Raw genomic sequence first — 17,508 nt, forward strand, 5'->3', positions numbered from 1 at the left:
TGTGTGTGTGTGTGTGTGTGTGTGTGTGTGTGTGTGTGTGTGTGTGTGTGTGTGTGTGTGTGTGTGTGTGTGTGTGTGTGTGTTTGGCCCCAGTGGGCTAGGCATTGAATTTTCCTGTTTTTGTTTTTGTTGCTTTAGCTCATGACTGCATTTTAGCTGTTTTGATCTTTTTTAATCCTCCTCCTTTCGCCCATGAAGAACTTTTCTTTGTTGCTTTGTTCTGCTGCCATGTGATGACAGGTTTAAGCAGCTACACACTGTGCAGGCCTGCTACACAGATTTTATTTATTGTTTCACTGTGATTTGGCTTGACTTTCTTTTGTTAGAGCATATTTCACATTTCTCAATGCAACTTCTGATTGATGTTCTGTTTCTTTAACACACTAAGATGTTTTTCTGCAAAGGAAGCCAAAAACCTTAAATGTTATAGACTGAAGCTATAAGCACTAGAAACTTAACTATGGATCTCAAGTAAGTCATGTCAAGTAGATTTTCATCTTCTATCTAAATTTTTGGCTCCAGGAAGTTGAGAAACATTCAAAGTGATGTACACGGTGGGCAAATGTCCAGCGGTGCTGTGTGTAGAGGTTATTTGAAGTAAAGAATGGCACTACCAGTACTTTGATGTTATGTTCTTTGTCATTTCAGTGAGAATCAGTCGAGGCCAGTGATGCTTCATCATCAGGACCAGCCTCTGAACTCAGCCTATGGAGGCTCCAACAGTAGTTCCTCGTTCCAAAACAGGAAGTGCGACAAAGATGGCAACTTCAACTTCCTGCCAGGGAAAGATGATGAAGACTACACAGGCAATGTAGAAGGAGGAGGAGATGAGAACCGAAACCAGGTGCGGCCCCGAAACTTGGGCCCACTTGGGCGTGACCCCCCAAACTCAGGGGTTCTGTCGCCGCGCTCCCGCATGTCCTGCTGGAGCCGCCTTGAGCCTCTGCCTGAAATCGAAGGTGGGGACGATGGTTATGGTAGAGTGCCCCCTGATGGAGCGGAGGAGAGGAGGATGGAGGAAGAGGAGGGAAGGATGATGATGAACCAGGATGATGAGAAGCAGAGAGAGAAGAGGGAGCAGCAGAGGAGGAAGGGCAGCACAGAGTTCAGAGGAAGACAGGAAGAGGATTATGATGCACTGCTGGACGACGAATGGGGAGACAGTGACTCCGAGTCTGAGTACAGCTACCGGTCTGGCGGCAGCATGTCTTCCCTCAACATGGAAAGCGGGGGAGAAGGGATGCTCATGGGAGGCCTGGACCGCATCGGTGTCGGGGAACCAAAATCGAGTCATCCGGAAAGCGGCCCAGCAGGAAACAGAGACCCAGCCACGAGACAAAGAAGCTTTAGCCGCAAGTCCCTCCCAGGAAGCAACCTGGGAAATCTGGAGGAAAGAGCGGAAGATCAAGACGATGATGACGATCAGTCCTCCGACTCAGACAGCGAGATGCCAGAGCTGATGGACACCGTATGGACGCTGCGGGACCGTGAGCGCTTCAAGGCTCAGGAAATGGAGAAGCACCAGGTGCAGCTGACCATGTATCGCCGCCTGGCGCTGATTCGCTGGGTCCGCACCCTTCAGGGCCGCGTCCAGGAACAGCAGAACCGCCTTCAGTCCAGCTTTGATGTCATCCTCACTCACAGGAAGGAGTTGCTGCGAATGGGCGCCGCCGCTGCCATAGCCAACACTGCTCCCGCTGCTGCTGTCAGCCAATCGTGAGAGGAAACAAGTGTTTATAAAACTGCACTTTTGCTCATAAATTTCCCCTGGAAAAAGGAAAAAAAATCTCCCATCATCCCATCAGACATTTTTAAGCTTTATGTTGCTTATTGTTGCTCATCTTCCCCGTTTTCCCATACAGAGCATCAATTACTGTATCAAACTCATCTTTGGGCTGCTGAAGACTGGCGTTAACTTCAGCTTCTACACAAAAACCAAAATGTCACATGACTTAGGATACATTCTCATTAAAGCAATGACTATATGAACTCTTGAGTGTTGTTATAATATGATGTTTATATCAGAAATGTCCTACATGCTGTTGTTACCTGTCTTGACCTCTGCGTAAAAAAAAAATCCCTAAAAGTGTTGGAAAACATCCATGTGTTAGAGATGATTTCTACCAGGAGATGCTGTATATAATTATGATCGATTAAAAGAATAAAGTATCCTTCTATCTAATGTTTTGTGTGGATGTTTTTTTAATTTAACTTTTAAACAGCTTGATCTAGATTGAGCTCATTTCTAATAGACACATCTGAGAGAAAGACTAAGGCTGATAACTCCACTTCAAGAGCACAGAGGTTTCTTTTGATTCCTGAGGAACATTTTAAGAAGCTGGTTTATCAAAGTTCCCTCAGAACAGATATGACTAAAGAAGGCCAGTTTTTATCTTCTGTAGCTGTACTTGCTGTACTTGAAGCCTTCGGCCAATGCCCTTTGAGCTCACAATTGCCTCTTTGTCAGCTGAACAAAGTTGTTTTGTATCTGCTCATCACACGGGGCTGGGAGCGTGTGTTCTGCAGGCAGTGTGATAGCCGTGTGAGGGCTCAAGCCTCAATCTTTACGGGCTGGGCTTCCGCCGCAGGCTCTCCGAGATCATCTCACCTCTTTCTAAGTGTGTGTGTGTGTGTGTGTGTGTGTGTGTGTGTGTGTGTGTGTGTGTGTGTGTTCAGAAAGATACCAGCCACGCTGCCACCCTGTAATCTCCGTCCTGGGCGAGTCGATGGGAGTCGCTGGAAGCCCTCGGGGAGCTTCAGTCTGCGCCCCGGGCCGCTGCGGGTCCTATCCGGCGTCTGTTCACCGAGGCCGGATAGACGCCGGTCCGGTTGCGCGCAGGAGCCAAACCCCGGGGCAAGTTTGGGATAATCCCCAGCTATGCCTCCAAACCAATTCCAGTTTATTTATTTTTTTCCTAGCTTATCGCTTTTCTTGGACGCGCAGGCACCGCGCAGAAAGTCTGAGTCCATTTCCATATTGATCCGCTGTTCGTTGTGTTTGCGAGGCGACAAATCTGAGCGGATAACATGTTTACAGCAGAGCAGTGACTTGTATACAACGTGATACAGAAAACATCCTCAAAAAAGGGACATCTGGGAACAAACGTGCCTTTGATGGGGATTTTGTAAACCGCGGAGACTTGATTTCAAGGTAGTTAGAGGTTATAAATGAAGTGAGACAAAGCTCACGAAGATAAATGAAGCTGCAGGGGCGCGAAGGGAAAAAACACGGCTGATCAGTTTTACCTCGGGATAAAGGAGGGTTCCAGTATCTTTAGAGCATATGACAATATTTTAAATGTGTGGTTCAGTATCAAAATATCCGCTGGTGCTAAGCTTATTAACTGTTTCCTCCATTTAAAAAAGAAGGAGGCTTTGTGTAGATTAAATGTAACTAGTGACTTTATTAATGGTTAATAAATGACTTATTATGCTTTTATTAATGCGTTGTAAGCAGTGATTAGCTCGAGACAGGTTTATCTTGTCGGCCTATATAACGTTTCAATAACAACTCAAAGACGTTAAGGATTAATACAAACATTATTTAATGACGTCATTTTAACAGTAAGTTAACCAATAAAGATTTGTAAACTGTTTTTAATAGTTAGTGTTAAAATCTATCTATGACTTGTTTTTATTGTTAAACTGCTGAAAATTAGAGTAAAAAAAAACTGCTAAAAAAGTTTGTAACAAATAGACTCGCATGTTCTCATTCAGTATTTTTCCAGAAGTTCAGAGGTCAAAGTGTTCAATGAGATCTCCAATGAGACCATTAGAGTGTCCACGGCTGGAGGAGAATAAAGGCCACGAAGGGACCTGGAAAACTCAGTAAATTGTTTATTAGAGACAATGAGGGCTTTATTTTCGAGTTTCCACCGCTGTAAATAGTGGCATCATGCAATATTTCCAGGATAACGACTATTTATATCCGACTTTCATGAAAAACACTATGTAAAGTATGCAGGGTTATTATTATTATTTTTTAACTTACATTCCTTAGACTAAATACGTTCTTCGGCGTGACCGTCGGGGCCCTGCTGCGGGCGCATTGCGCACATCTTCTGCAAACTCGGTAAATCAGTCGGTTACTAAAAATAAAAAATAAATAAGTAAATAAAATAAAAAAAAACCTACAACAAAAACGAAACCCTGGAATGACAGGTATGGCGTTAGATGACTTTTTTTCAGAGCAAAGCTTCCCGGGGAGCAGAGAGGTGCGCACAGCTGGGCCTTGTGGCACATCCCCAAGGCGAGTGGGAGCGCCAAGAGGCTCATCTGCATTTTTCTGTTTTGTAACACACTTCACTTTTTTTTCAAACAACCAGAGCACCCAAATCCAAATGTTTTAATGTCTGATGGAAGGTTTCAGGGTCTTTGCTTTGCGATATATTTAACCCACAGAGAGAGGGTTGTAACACTTCTCCTTGAAGTTTAAGACGCTTAATCGCGAGTGTTGTTAAAAGAATTATACTGTTTTCTTCTAAATTGTATTTTGATGGTATCATCATGTATTCTAATAGCAGACATGTGGTTACCTATAAAATACTGACTGTGAAAACTGATTTTTTTTAAATGAGCTTTTTTACGCTTACATTTAAAGACGAATGTGCACTAAAAGAAAATCTATCGATTGTTAAAATATATATTTAAAATATCAATTTTGCGGCCTGATTTTCATGCCCTTTGGTGATATATTCTTTCTCGTGTAGATTTTGGTAGCTGTGCATGTTATGCCATCGATCAGTGGTTGCAAACCTGGAATTAACTGATGTATTTGTTGATACTTGTGTATTTTTTTTTTAATCGATGCTTTGCAGAAAACATATCCAAGGTTGCCAGGTTTGCTACACTACCTTGTGACGTTTTTTCCCTTCGAGCAACGGGCACTCAAAGTCTTTATAGCTTCCACAGCGAGATTCTTCACACCTGCATATTTTTTTTGTGATGAATCATTTACAGGAAACAGAGCCGCATGTAACCATTCACAAATGTATTAGATTAGCCAACTTCTCAGCACAAAACGCGTTAGAACCTGTTAAAAATAGTATCTAATCATCAAGATGGCGCAGGGACGGAGGAAAACATCCTCCCTACCAGACGATGAAAGAAAATAGAGCTACATATACTGGGGGGGGGGGATAATTTTTGAAGGTCAGTTTAAAGATGCTCTCTAATGTGATTAACTTCAGCTTTGAGGGAAGATTATTTTAATGAAGTACAGCAGATAAAAGATGTGTGATGATGAGTCATCAGCCAGTATTAGGATAACCGGAACACTACAGACTAAATGTAGGGATAATGTGAGACACATTACTAATAAATGTGCAACTTTACAAACAATCTATGTGGGCTAAATGTTCGACATGTTTTATTGTTGTCTGTGTGTCTTTATATGCTTGTGTGCTCATCGTTTCTATCCTAATAATTGTTAAGACTGTTTTTTCAGGTTCAGCTAAACATCTTTGGGTTTCACTAACGATCTTTCTTGAAGGTGTTAACTTCATTTTTCTTTTAAGGAGGGGACACAGGGGACAATATTAATACTTAAACCCCAAACTAAGTGTACATGCTACTGTGTGGTGTGAGGGAGAGATGGAAACTGTGCATCATTCTATTAAATCCAGAAGTAATTAGAAGGAAGAAATGGAACAGCAGAAGATGGGGAAACAGTACATGTAGTACAAGACAGAATTCACCACAGGGGACCATGGCAGGTCACGAGGGCAAGGTTTCACAGGCCTGCTTTAATATCCACCATTACTGTTGTCCATTTTATTTGTTTAGACTGGTAGCAAACCCACGGCACGACCCCCTGCAAAGAACAGCCTCAAGACTCTAAGGAGGGAGATTTTTTGTATTGAGATCACGAGTCTCCGGACCTTGATGTTAACTAGCAATTCAAAGAGTGGAGATAATAACCCAGCTGTCCTCGTATCGTGCTGACCATTCATGAGGAACACAAAGTGTTTCGTATATGTGTTCCACTTGTCTCACAGAGGGGGATTGTGAACAGAAAGGAAGGGGGGAGAGAAAAGTATTTAAATATGTGTTCAGTTTTTTTCATCTTGAGCCAGTTACAATGTGAGACAAGGGCTAAAAATGCTGTGCAGTCCCACAAGAAGTGGGACACCTGATCACCCTGGTGGGATGTTATTAAAGGAGACCTGAATGGACTGACTTTAGATTGCCTGAGCAGGAACAAGGAGGCTCCAGCATCCACTAGGGGGGGATACTCCATCACACACCCACTCGGTTCAGACCGTCACCTCCTTTTGTTCCTGTGTTCTGACACCAGAGGTCAGCAGCGTGCACATGGATGGCTCATCCAGCAGTGTGTGCAGCAGTGGTGCACTTAATGGGGGACCACCAGGGATCCGCAAAGGAGGGGTTCTATTGGGACATATTTTCAAACAACCCCCATTTTTTATTCTTTTTTGTGGAACAACAACAAAATAAATAAATAATTAAGATTAAAAGCTCTCTTTCTAACCTTTCTACAGTTTGGGTTTAAGTTTACTTAAAAAGAAAGAAAAGAAAAAGCACTAAAATTATTTTGTAGCCAGTGCTGAATTTAAAGTGTTTGCTCAGGAGGTCATGGGCTCAAATGTGGAGAGCCACACAGGAAATGCAATACCAAAAATAAAAACATTTGTGACTTCTTCTTCATCAAAATCCTACGTGTAGCACAATCTTCTACTGTGTGTTTTTTGTGTTTCAGCTTTATTTTAAACATTTTGGAATCTCGAGCTGAATAAAGTTACAGGATCTGAGCCAAACTCACTCGACACACAGAAACAATGTAACACCAGAGTTTGACCCAGGATTTTGTGTCATTATTTGAACACTGTTGTTCCGTCACTTATCCAAACTGATGCTCTCGTGCAGATATTTTTTGGAACTTACTCATCTCTGCTTGTTGTTGTTCGTTAACACGTATTTGTTTCGGCCCCTCTTCATAAATCTGCCACGCGCTTTAAAGTAAAACTGCATGGATGTACCCAACAAAAGGTCAAACTCATCATATCTGATCTTGAATAAAAAGTCAGTCCAAAAAAAAAAGGATGTCAAAAGTGAAATGATGAATTAAACCAACATGTACTAACCAAGTGGAGAGCTATTAATTGAAGCACTGCCTGGGTTATTAATCCCATTTTAGATCAATAGGCTGTTTTGGTGCTATCATCTGTGCCACTCTTGGTTGTTTACTCAAGAATATGATATGGGTTTACTCTTTTTTTATTATTATTTATTTAAATAATCTCTTATATGTTATACTTTTTTAACTGGTTGTTGTCTAGAAGGTTCATATCCTAAAACATACCATTTTTTCTTTCTTTAAATAATAAAAACAAACAAACTGTGGATCCAAGATTTTTTTTTTAAGGAAATAAAAGTCAACACAACAGCATTTGTCCCCCTTGTTGTCCTCATCAGGCCTGCAGTGGATCTGCGCCCCACAGTTTGAAAACCACTTGTTTACCATCTCTTAGGAATTTACTATTGTTGCATTTTATAAATCGAAATGTAATTTTTACACAAGCAAATATTAAATTGTATCATGTTTAAAGGGAACCTGAGCTTGTTTTGTTTGTCCATTCGGTTAAATAAAAAGTTATATAAAATTAAACAAATACCAGTGCTCTTGAATACAGTTACATTATAACACTGATCCAAACTATCTCAATTTAGAGCCAGTGACGTTAGTGTGCTGTATTAGTTAAACAGTCCTTGTGATTTATTATCTGATGGTTACAAAATCTCTGTCAATATAAGAGCTTGTCAAATATCAACAAGACACTGATAAAAACAAGTAAAACACTGTGTCTTTTGCCTGGATTCACTTTATTTCTGGACTCTACTGACAGCAGCCCCCTGATGTTTTGTTCATTCATGTCTGTGTAAAGCTGTAAATCCTTTCCTGCTGTCACATTTACCTCCCTGTGTACGTTAGCTACAGAGACTCATATCTCTCTGTCCCGACACTAAAATTCCCCACAGATTAAGATTCCTCAGGACAGGATCTGCAGTCTTGTATCCAGATGCCCTTGACATGCAAAAGTTCGGGAGTCCCTGCTGCAGCCACGGCTTTAGCTGTTGCGTCGGGCTTTTTTTGAACACAGAAATACATATATACCCTATCATACTCTCTCTCCCCTTCTTCCCTCTGCCTGATGTAGTGTGACAGTGTGTTCGCCCGCAGCACTCTGCTGGCGTGGAAACAATCAGCTTTGACAGAAAGGGGGTGGCGGTGGAGGGGATAGAGGGAGGCAGAGGAAGAGGGAGGGATGGTGGGTGAGGAAGGGTGGAGGGGAGGCTGCGGCCTGAGGCCTGTGTATGATGAACTGGATAGAAAGACCCGTCATGAGAAGAGAAACAACACACAAACATAATAGATAGATAGATAGATAGATAGATAGATAGATAGATAGATAGATAGATAGATAGATAGATAGATAGATAGATAGATAGATAGATAGATAGATAGATACTTCCTGTTTTTGTCTTTTCCTCTGTCCTCACTGTTGCCTTGATTGAATTCACCTGTGCCTTGTTATCCCTCTTTGTGTGTTTTTGTTCTGGTAGGTAACTTTAGTTAGTCTTCTGTTTTTGCTGTTTCTCTGTATTAAATAAAGTGTCTTCTTCTTTTTGTCAACACTTGGGTCTCCATTATGGACCTTATTGCCACCTTGATATTGATATAAAGAAAAAAGATACACTCCTGAGTCCAGCTTATTTAAGACATAAAAATACTTGTTTTATGTTTGTCCCTTTTATAATCCCTTCATCTCTTTTCTGAATGTTTATGTTGTCCCAACCTTTTCTGTTAATTCGTTCATATGGGTACTTTCAAAGCAATATTACTCTCAAGAGACCCACACCTATGCGTAAATTATCAAATACCCTAAAATGTGTTAAGTATAATTTAATGAGTGTGGAGAAACTCTCTGTATGAATTACAGCAGAAGTTTAATTAAATGTCTCAGTGTGTTTAACTATCAGTTATCATTACTTTACTCATTCCTGCAGAGCCCAATTATTAAATTTAAATAATTTACAGTCTCATTAACAATAGATTTACTACATCTAAATGTTCCTGGCTAAGTTCACACTGCAAACCTTTGTGCTCATTTCTGATTTATTGCTCATATACGTTTTTTCCTCCCTTTTGCTTTGCTCTTAATGTTGTTCTTGTCCTGAACTATTCTGCAATGTGCAAATGAGCAATACTGTCACAGAGATCATGCTGCTTTGCAGAAGTCAGTGTGCAAGCGCTGTGTTTGTAAGAAGCCAGTGAATTTGTGAGAAGGTGACAACGAGGATGTTAATTATGGCTTGGTGTTCCGGTAAGCAGGTGAGTGGGATCATCACATGAATGGCTGCCACGGCCAATCAAAATTGTGGATTTGATCCAAAATTTTAGGATGTGACTTTCAACAAGATTCAAAGGAAAACTGTCCATTCAGACTTTGCCTCGGCGATGATGGAGGACACAACAAAGAACGTAAGTAAACTGAAGGTTTACATACACAAGGAGATGAGGGCGGAGTGGAGACACCTAGGGAGAAACACACAGCAGAACTGAATCTAACTGAGGCAAGGGATACACAACTAAACATAATGCACATTAGCGGCTCTCAAAAGCAGGAAGTCTCAACACTGAGACAGACAGCGACACAAACTTGACATCAGTAAACAGACATGACTGACTACATACAGGGGACGCTGGGGAGGACACACAGAGAGGAGAATTAAACAAACTGGACACGAAAGGGAACAAAATTAAACAGAGAAATGAGATCTAGAAACATGACTAACTAAACTAGGAAACAGTGGAAATACTAAACCAGGAGACTAAACAATGAAAACTAGAATGCAATCATAATAACTCAGAAACAGGAGAGAAAAAACATAGGAATCATAAAAATTCACAGAGGTGATTCAAAGTGGTTACCATTCATCTGTTCTATAAAATATAAAATATATTGAATACACAGTGATAACAGTGAATACAAAGGACAAAAAATATTCTAAAGAAGAATATTCTTTATTCACTGCTTCAACACTGTCAAAGTCCGGGCACTGGGGAGGCCAATCCATGACTGATAGTGTTCCACTGTGTGTTTTTCCAACCAGATATGCTTTACTGCAATCGCAGTGTGTTTGGCATCTCTTTCATGCTGGAAAATGAAGCTGATGTCAATCAGAGACTTCCCAGATGGCATTTCATGCTGGAAATCTGATAATACACTTTTGCTTTTACAATTCCATCAGTTCCAACAGATCCCCAACACCACTGACTGAAACATAGCCTCAAACCATGATAGATCGTCCACCGTGTTTTACAGATGGCTGTATCTTTCTCTAACGATTGAAACCAAAATGTTCCAAATTGGATTTATCACACCGAGAGACCTGTTACCACTGATTTTCAGTTCAGTTCTTGTGTAATTTCGCATACCCCAGCTTTTCTCCCTCTTTCCCTTCCTGTTTCCCTTCCTCTTGACAGCCACCCTTTTTTTCCCTATTTCTTAAAGACATGACTTTCAGATACTGTTTACCTGCTGTAGGTAGTTTTTAAAGGCTGTGTAGACACAACACTGGGTTCCTTTTTACACTTGAATGAATCACAGCTACACATTCCTCTGAAAATGGTGACGTACAAGGACTGGACTGAAAATAAGTGATAAAGCAGCCAATGTCTAAGAAAACCTTAAAAACTTTTGCTCAAGACCACTTAAAAACATTATAAGAATGCCTGCCTCTGTAAAAGCAAAACACATAGAAATGAGGGGTGGCTTAAGACTTTTGCACAGTACTATAGCTGGATGGATTGACGAGTTAAGTTTAAATATACAAATAAAGCATGATCTAAATCCTCTGCACTACATATTAGCAAACAGTAAACATCTACTGATGTGTTGTAACAACCTGTTGAAAGGCGCAAAAAACTTCAGATCATTTAAGGCCTTCCTGACCTGAGTGTCGCTCTCCCACTTGACTCTCTTTTCTGATTTAGTTAAAGCCATCAGGTCCTTTAAGAGGGTCTCTCTCAACCTCTTCAAACATCTTGTCAGGCTCTGATTCCAGGACTTGAAGCTTGTGTGTGAAGAGGGGTGTGTGCGTGTGTTGATGGTTCAGCTGCCTCGTTTGCTATAACCAGCTAATAAATATGAAAACAGCAGGTTAAAACTTTTTTATTCGTCCCGTGCCTGAAAGGATTATACCCTTCTATAGAGTCCCGTGAAAAATCCCCCAAACCTCATAATGCCCAATGTTGTCCCATAAAACTGTGTTGAACAAAAGATGGAGAAAGGGGGCTTTTTCACGCATAAGGGGTTTTCTCAAGAGCGCATTGAGAGGAGCCCCGGCCGGGATCCGCCCATAGATTATCTGGCTGTCGGTGAAAGCCCGGCTGGGAGAGGCAGGTGCGTGTGCCAGGCACAGGGGGGTCGTGGGGGCCCGGTGACCGAGCAGAGGGTGGTGAACTATGGGGAGTGCTGCGCAGCTGCCAGCAGGAATGTTTGCAGATTGTCACTTCCATTTAACTTGCTCTTTTTCTCTCCTCTCCACCCACCCACCCCAGCCTAGAGATGGAGCTGGTCTCCCAGGTTTCCCTCCCACCTCCGAGCCGCAGAGATCGGACTAAACGGTGACACCACGGCCACAAAAGCGACAACCGGCGCGGGTCGTCTCCGCCCCTGCAGCGTGAAATTGTGGATTAAACTGATAAGGAGGAAGAATGATACTGATCCCACATTTTTTGAGGGCGCTTTAGAAGGCTAAGCGAGTGCGATGTAACTGGTAAAGCAGGGTTAACACACTGTAGTCCCCAGAGGCTTCTTTCATACAGGTTATTGGATTTTAGGCTTCTTTTTTTTTTGAAGTGCAATCTTCAACATATGGTGGCCTGTAGACAGAACTGAGGCTCTTTAATAATGCAGCTCATAAATTTATCTCTGCAACTTTGCCAGAATTTACCAAAATAAAATAAAAGATGCAAATTGCATGTCCCCTGAACTCAGAGAGCATTCATTTGTCACGTGGAAGCATCACCTCTTATCTTTACTTTCATGCATTCGCAGGAAAAGCCTATGCAAAATTAGGAAAATGCATTTATCACAGAGGATAGTCGTCCGCCATGTTGACCCACACAGGCTGCATCTTTGCCTGGAAATGGCCCTCTTTGCACCCTACCTTAGTCTCTAATCTCTTCAGTCCAAACTGTGTCCTCTTTCCAAACTGTGGCCTGAGGCTACGTGTGGGTCCTCAACATAATCCCCTTCAAAACTCTGCAGTCCCTGTTATTCCACTGGGGTTTGGCAAAAGTGCTTCATGTCAGAGCAGCACAAAGCTCAATGCTTTTTCACACCATCTTCCAGCAAAAAGGGATTAATGTCCTCACCATTATGAATAATGAGAATGAATAACAAACAGCTCCCTATTTATCCCACTCGATTAAATAAAGGAAAGAGTGTCCTTGTGCTTTTTTATTGAACTGTCTTGAGGGTGCATATGGAGGTCGTATATAAATAAAAGAAAAGCCTAAAAGCCATAAATTTAGTCAGCATGTGATGCTTCAAAGTATTTGCACTGATTTCATCTAGTGACTAATGTCTCAGCCAAGAAATTTGATTTCTCCATATTTCTGTACACAAAGAGCTCAAGAAAATGTTACGTAATTCATTGTATTTAATTTGATAATTTGACCCTGAATTGGATAAGTGATAGAGAATGGATGGATGGATAATTTGACCTTGCTGTGTATGGCTTTTAAAATAAAAAAAATAAAAAAATAAAATTACTGATGATTATACTTGGATTTTTTTTTTACTTGTGTTGTTTAATTTTGAGTCTAGCAAAATGGCAATATGAAAAAAAAAATGCTGGGCGTATGAGTGTGCATGAGAATTTTTCAAATTAGTATCAAATAATCAGGTCAGTGTATGCTGAAGTAATCTACCTGAACCAAAAGCTCAGGCTCAGACATCCTTTCGGCTCCTGACTCTGTTTGGTGTCAGAACGATGTGAAAGCAGATATCCCTAATATAGATATCACTGCAGTAATGCAGATATAACTCAGGCACAGCGGCTCCACCTGTTCAAACCTTCTGTTTGTGAGGAGCAGCCAATCAGGAAAAAACTTCTCTTAAAGGCAGAGTAGTTTAACTGAGGGCATATCTCAGAAATAAATAATAATCAATAAGATGACAACCCATAAAACTAAAAAAAAAATCCCTAATTTTAGTGTCAACATTTGCCGTTTGTTTTGCCTTAAAGTGTCTCTTCTGTATCATACTTATGTTACATTTATCTTTCACTTATGGTCTCAGATTATCCAACAAGCACAACTCTGCACCAACATCTGCCAAACAGACAGTGATTCATGGAATAATGAATGAGAGAAGCATTTCTCTTAGGAGACATAAACGATGATCAATGTGACAAATCAGCTTTAATACCCCCCACCACCACCCTACCCCACCCAAAAAAAGGTGGAATAATGAACACTTTGAGCCGTGAGTGACAAAACATCTCCTCTGCATCTCCTTAAAGTGCCCCCTGTGCATCGTGACCTTAACATTTCGCTTCTTCGCATCTGTTCCTCCTCTTCTCCTCCGCACGCACTGGATCACAGCTCCTTTACCACAGCTGCCAGAGCGGACAATGGCGGCTCAGAATGAGAATATGAAAATGAAATATGAAACAGTGGTGTGATAAACTGGTAGATAATCATCTTTTCATTAAACTTTCATCCCCAGTGACTTAAAAATTCAAGAGCCCAATTACAGAGCTTGTATCTCTCTTTCTCTCTCTCCCTCTCATTTCTCCCTCACTCTTGCTTTTCTTAACAAGAGCAGTCAGGGAGAGGGGGTGAGTGGCTTAAGGGATGAGTGAGAGCATCATTATGAAGCGGTCACGGGGAGGATGGGAAGGCGGGGGGTGGGGTGGGGTGGTGGGGTGAGATGACCCATCGTCCTGAGTGGAGGACAGGGAGCAGCAGGCCTGATTTTAGCCTGTCCAAACATGGAGGAAGAGGAAGAAGAGATGGTGAGAGAAAGACAGACAGACATGTGGAGCGTACAGCCATGCGGGTCTGATGGATGGATGGATGGATGGATGGATGGATGGATGGATGGATGGATGGATGGATGGGTGGTGGTGGTGGGAGGCAGACAGGCACACAGACGAGCTAAGAGGAGTATAGATTTTCCAGGCAGATAGTGGAAAGATGTGTGCATCCTGATGAGTGCCACAAACAGGGCGCATGACTCTCTCGTCTGCCTGTTTCTGTGTGTTGTGTGTGTGTGTGTTGTGTGTATGTGTATATCTGTGTGTGTCAGTGTATTAGCAGTCAGAGCACTGAAGCCCACGGGCGATTCCTGTGTGTGCTTGCGATAAAGGGAAAAAGGGAGGAAGTATAACGGGGGGGAAAGCGGGGCGTAGAGGCGGGGGTGAGGGGTGGGTGGGTGAGAGTAGAGATGAGGAAGTTGGATGGGGGTATGGGAGGAGGTGGGGGGGGATAGAGAAAGAGAGAGAGAAAGAGAGCATCTAGCAGAGCATTGAGCTTCCTCTGTGCTGTCAAAGCCTCTGGATCATGTCCCCATCGGTCTCTCGCTCTCTCTCACACACACACACACACACACTTTCCCTCACCCAATTGCTCTCTTTCCCTCAAACCAACCCCTCCTCCCCTCCCTCTCATGAAAAGAGTGTCTTGGCAGGGTAATTAAGAATGGCCTCTAAACACAGGAGTATGGCAGGAAAGCTCCAGATGAAAGTAAATGATTAAAATAATTACAGGCTGAGAGCTGACGAGCCGGAGTGTGGGGTGGCCGCCGGACATTTGTCGGTAATTAGATAATTAATCTGAATGCAAATGATGAGCCCTAACGAAGCAGTCAAGCTGAACCAGCGACAACTGCCGTGAGTGAAATGTAAGGGGGGGGGGGAAGAGAGAGGGAAAAGCAGGGGAAGAGATTTGGGCTGGGTGGAGAAAAAAAACAAAAAGAAAAATATGAATTTTAGTATAAAACCTCCTGAAAGTCAGCATGAGCAGACTCAACTGCAAGAAGAAGAAGCAGCAGCAGAATTGCAAATCAATAAGTGTTTCTGGCAGTGACGGCGGAAAAACACCCCCCACACCTCGCCTCACTCTGTTTGTAACTTTCACTCCTAATGACAAGTAGACATGAATATCTTGTTAAAAATATACAAAAAGGCACAAGCCATGTGTTGTGCAAAAAATAAATAAATAAAAAATGTCTGCACTGAAACACCAAATGAAGGGTACGAACATGAAATGGCACCTGAGGAAGAAAACAGAGCGCGCTTTGCACACCCTAAAATGCGTGAGCAAATTGTGGATTTACTCACTCGCTGCAACACATCCAAACACACACTCGTTATATCTCCGCACCTCTTCCTCATACACACTCTCAAATACTATCAGCAAGTGTATGTGCTCTAAGCGGAGGTAAACACTGAACTTCAGAGCTTATTCGGAGGCAGGGTTGTGTTTTTTTTTTCTCTCTCCAAGGTTGGTATCTGTGCAAGAGTGTGGATCACATCTTTAAATTTAAATAAAGATCTTCGGGGTTTATTCATCGCGATTCTGAGCAATAAAGCTGAAAGTCTTACAGAATACAGCAAATATTATATATTGCTAAAGATGTGGCAATTCTGTCTTCATTAACAGCAGTGGGCATTAAAGCACCCCACAGTATTATAATAAATAACTTCCTGAGTGGGCAAAAAAAGAGCTTGAAAAGGTAAAGAATCTCATTTGAAATCAAATAAATAAAACAACTCATGTGATGCAAGTGATGGTGATGGTTTCACATTTTGCAAATTCCACCACCAAGAAGAACACAAACACGCCTTTCTGCAAAACTTTCAACTGTCATAACTTGCAGGTTTTACATAAAATACAAATACAAACAAATCTTTATTAAGGCTATACAGGTGAATCAAGAAGCAGCAAGAGATAGCATAAATTTATAGGGTACACACACACACACAAGTGGGAAACAGGCACACAGTTGGAACTATTTAAGATGATAACAAAAGAAGAAAAGCACACAGCAAAGCTACAGAGACAGATTACTAACAAAATAAAACAGCAACTAACTAAATGGAGAAATTACATGGCACAGTTGAATACTTGACATCAAGATGCTAAAAGAGCCTAATAAATTAAAGCACGAGGGATTAAATATCTAGAACTAAAGAGAACTAAACTAACCAAGCAATTCAAAAACTAAAGCATAAGAACAATTGAGAAATAGAAGACTCAAATTAACAACAAAATAACCAGAAAAGCACAGACCATGGTGTGAATTTAACTGAAAAAGCCAAATTTGTCTTTTATTAATGGTTTTCTAAACTCAGTGAGCACAACAAGGGCAAAAAATGACTCCAAAATTGTGGCTAAATTGTGGTTCACATTGAAATCTAATGAAATAAAGAACTTTCAATCCCAACTGTTAGTGTTCAGCATCTATCAGTAATCCAGGTTTCGGTGCTAAGTTAATTCTAATACCTAAACACCAAAACATTTCAATTGCCATCATGTAGAAGTGGACATGGGGGAGACAGAGAGACATGTTAAAATAACAAATAACATCCACATGAATACTAAGACTCTTTGAATGGTAAGTTTCCCATCAGACTCCATTTGGAATTTTAAAAAATAAGATACTGTTTGGATTATAACATTATACAGAATACTTTTGTGTTTTCCGACAGTCCTTAAATTACATATTTGGCCTGCTGTATGTGTCTAACACAACTACACAATATAAGTCATCCACCAACTCACCTGCTTGATCTTCTGTAGAAGCCACACAATCTCAGTCTCCTGCAAACAACCAGGTCTCCAGTCTTCACTGTCGTCTGATGTCCAAGGGAGGAGCCGCATTTACCTATGCATTCATATCTGCTTTACTAAATAAACTGGAAGCAATATCTATTGATATCCTTCTAGATTCACCAATTAACCTGACACGAATGTATTTGCACTGTGGAAGGAAGCCAGAGTACCTGGTGAGACCCCACCCATGCACAGGAAGAACATGCAAACTCAACACAGAAAGGCCCGAGCCAGCCAGAACCTGAACTTGTGAACCTGTGAGGCGACAACGCTAACCAATGCACTAACTTACATATAACCTAAAAACAAACCCTAACTTGGCAACCCTCATATTAAAAACTTCAGCTTCTCTTTGTGGGTTCCTTTCCTGACTGCCTTGACAATACTACTTTTTTCTCCTCCGATATTTAACTAAAAGAACTGTTGATGGGTTTTCTTGCTATTTTGGGGTACAGAGTGGTACTAAATGAGAGCATGGGTATGTGCCAATTTTTTAGCATCTAAAATCAGTAGCTATCACTGCAGCATAGCAACAGATATCTCGGAAATTTATATTTCACATTTTGGACAATATCATTAATGTTTTAACCTGAAAGTCTTACATGTTGGATCTGTATGCAGCAGTTGGCTGATGTGTT

General features: G+C 41.4%; 1 protein-coding gene across 1 annotated transcript in view; it reads left to right on the forward strand.

The window, feature by feature from the left end:
- c19h1orf216 (chromosome 19 C1orf216 homolog) overlaps positions 1–2,182 on the forward strand; it is a 3,009-nt gene extending 827 nt beyond the window's left edge. The window contains exon 2 of the mRNA XM_005739679.1: positions 649–2,182. Coding sequence (XP_005739736.1) covers positions 649–1,720 — 1,072 coding nt within the window. The 3' untranslated portion in view covers positions 1,721–2,182. The remainder of the gene's footprint in view (positions 1–648) is intronic.
- The last annotated feature ends 15,326 nt before the right edge of the window (positions 2,183–17,508 follow it).

The sequence above is a fragment of the Pundamilia nyererei genome, unplaced genomic scaffold, assembly GCF_000239375.1.
Source record: "Pundamilia nyererei isolate P.nyererei 1_Seehausen unplaced genomic scaffold, PunNye1.0 scaffold00093, whole genome shotgun sequence".
In the NCBI taxonomy this organism is placed as follows: domain Eukaryota; kingdom Metazoa; phylum Chordata; class Actinopteri; order Cichliformes; family Cichlidae; genus Pundamilia; species Pundamilia nyererei.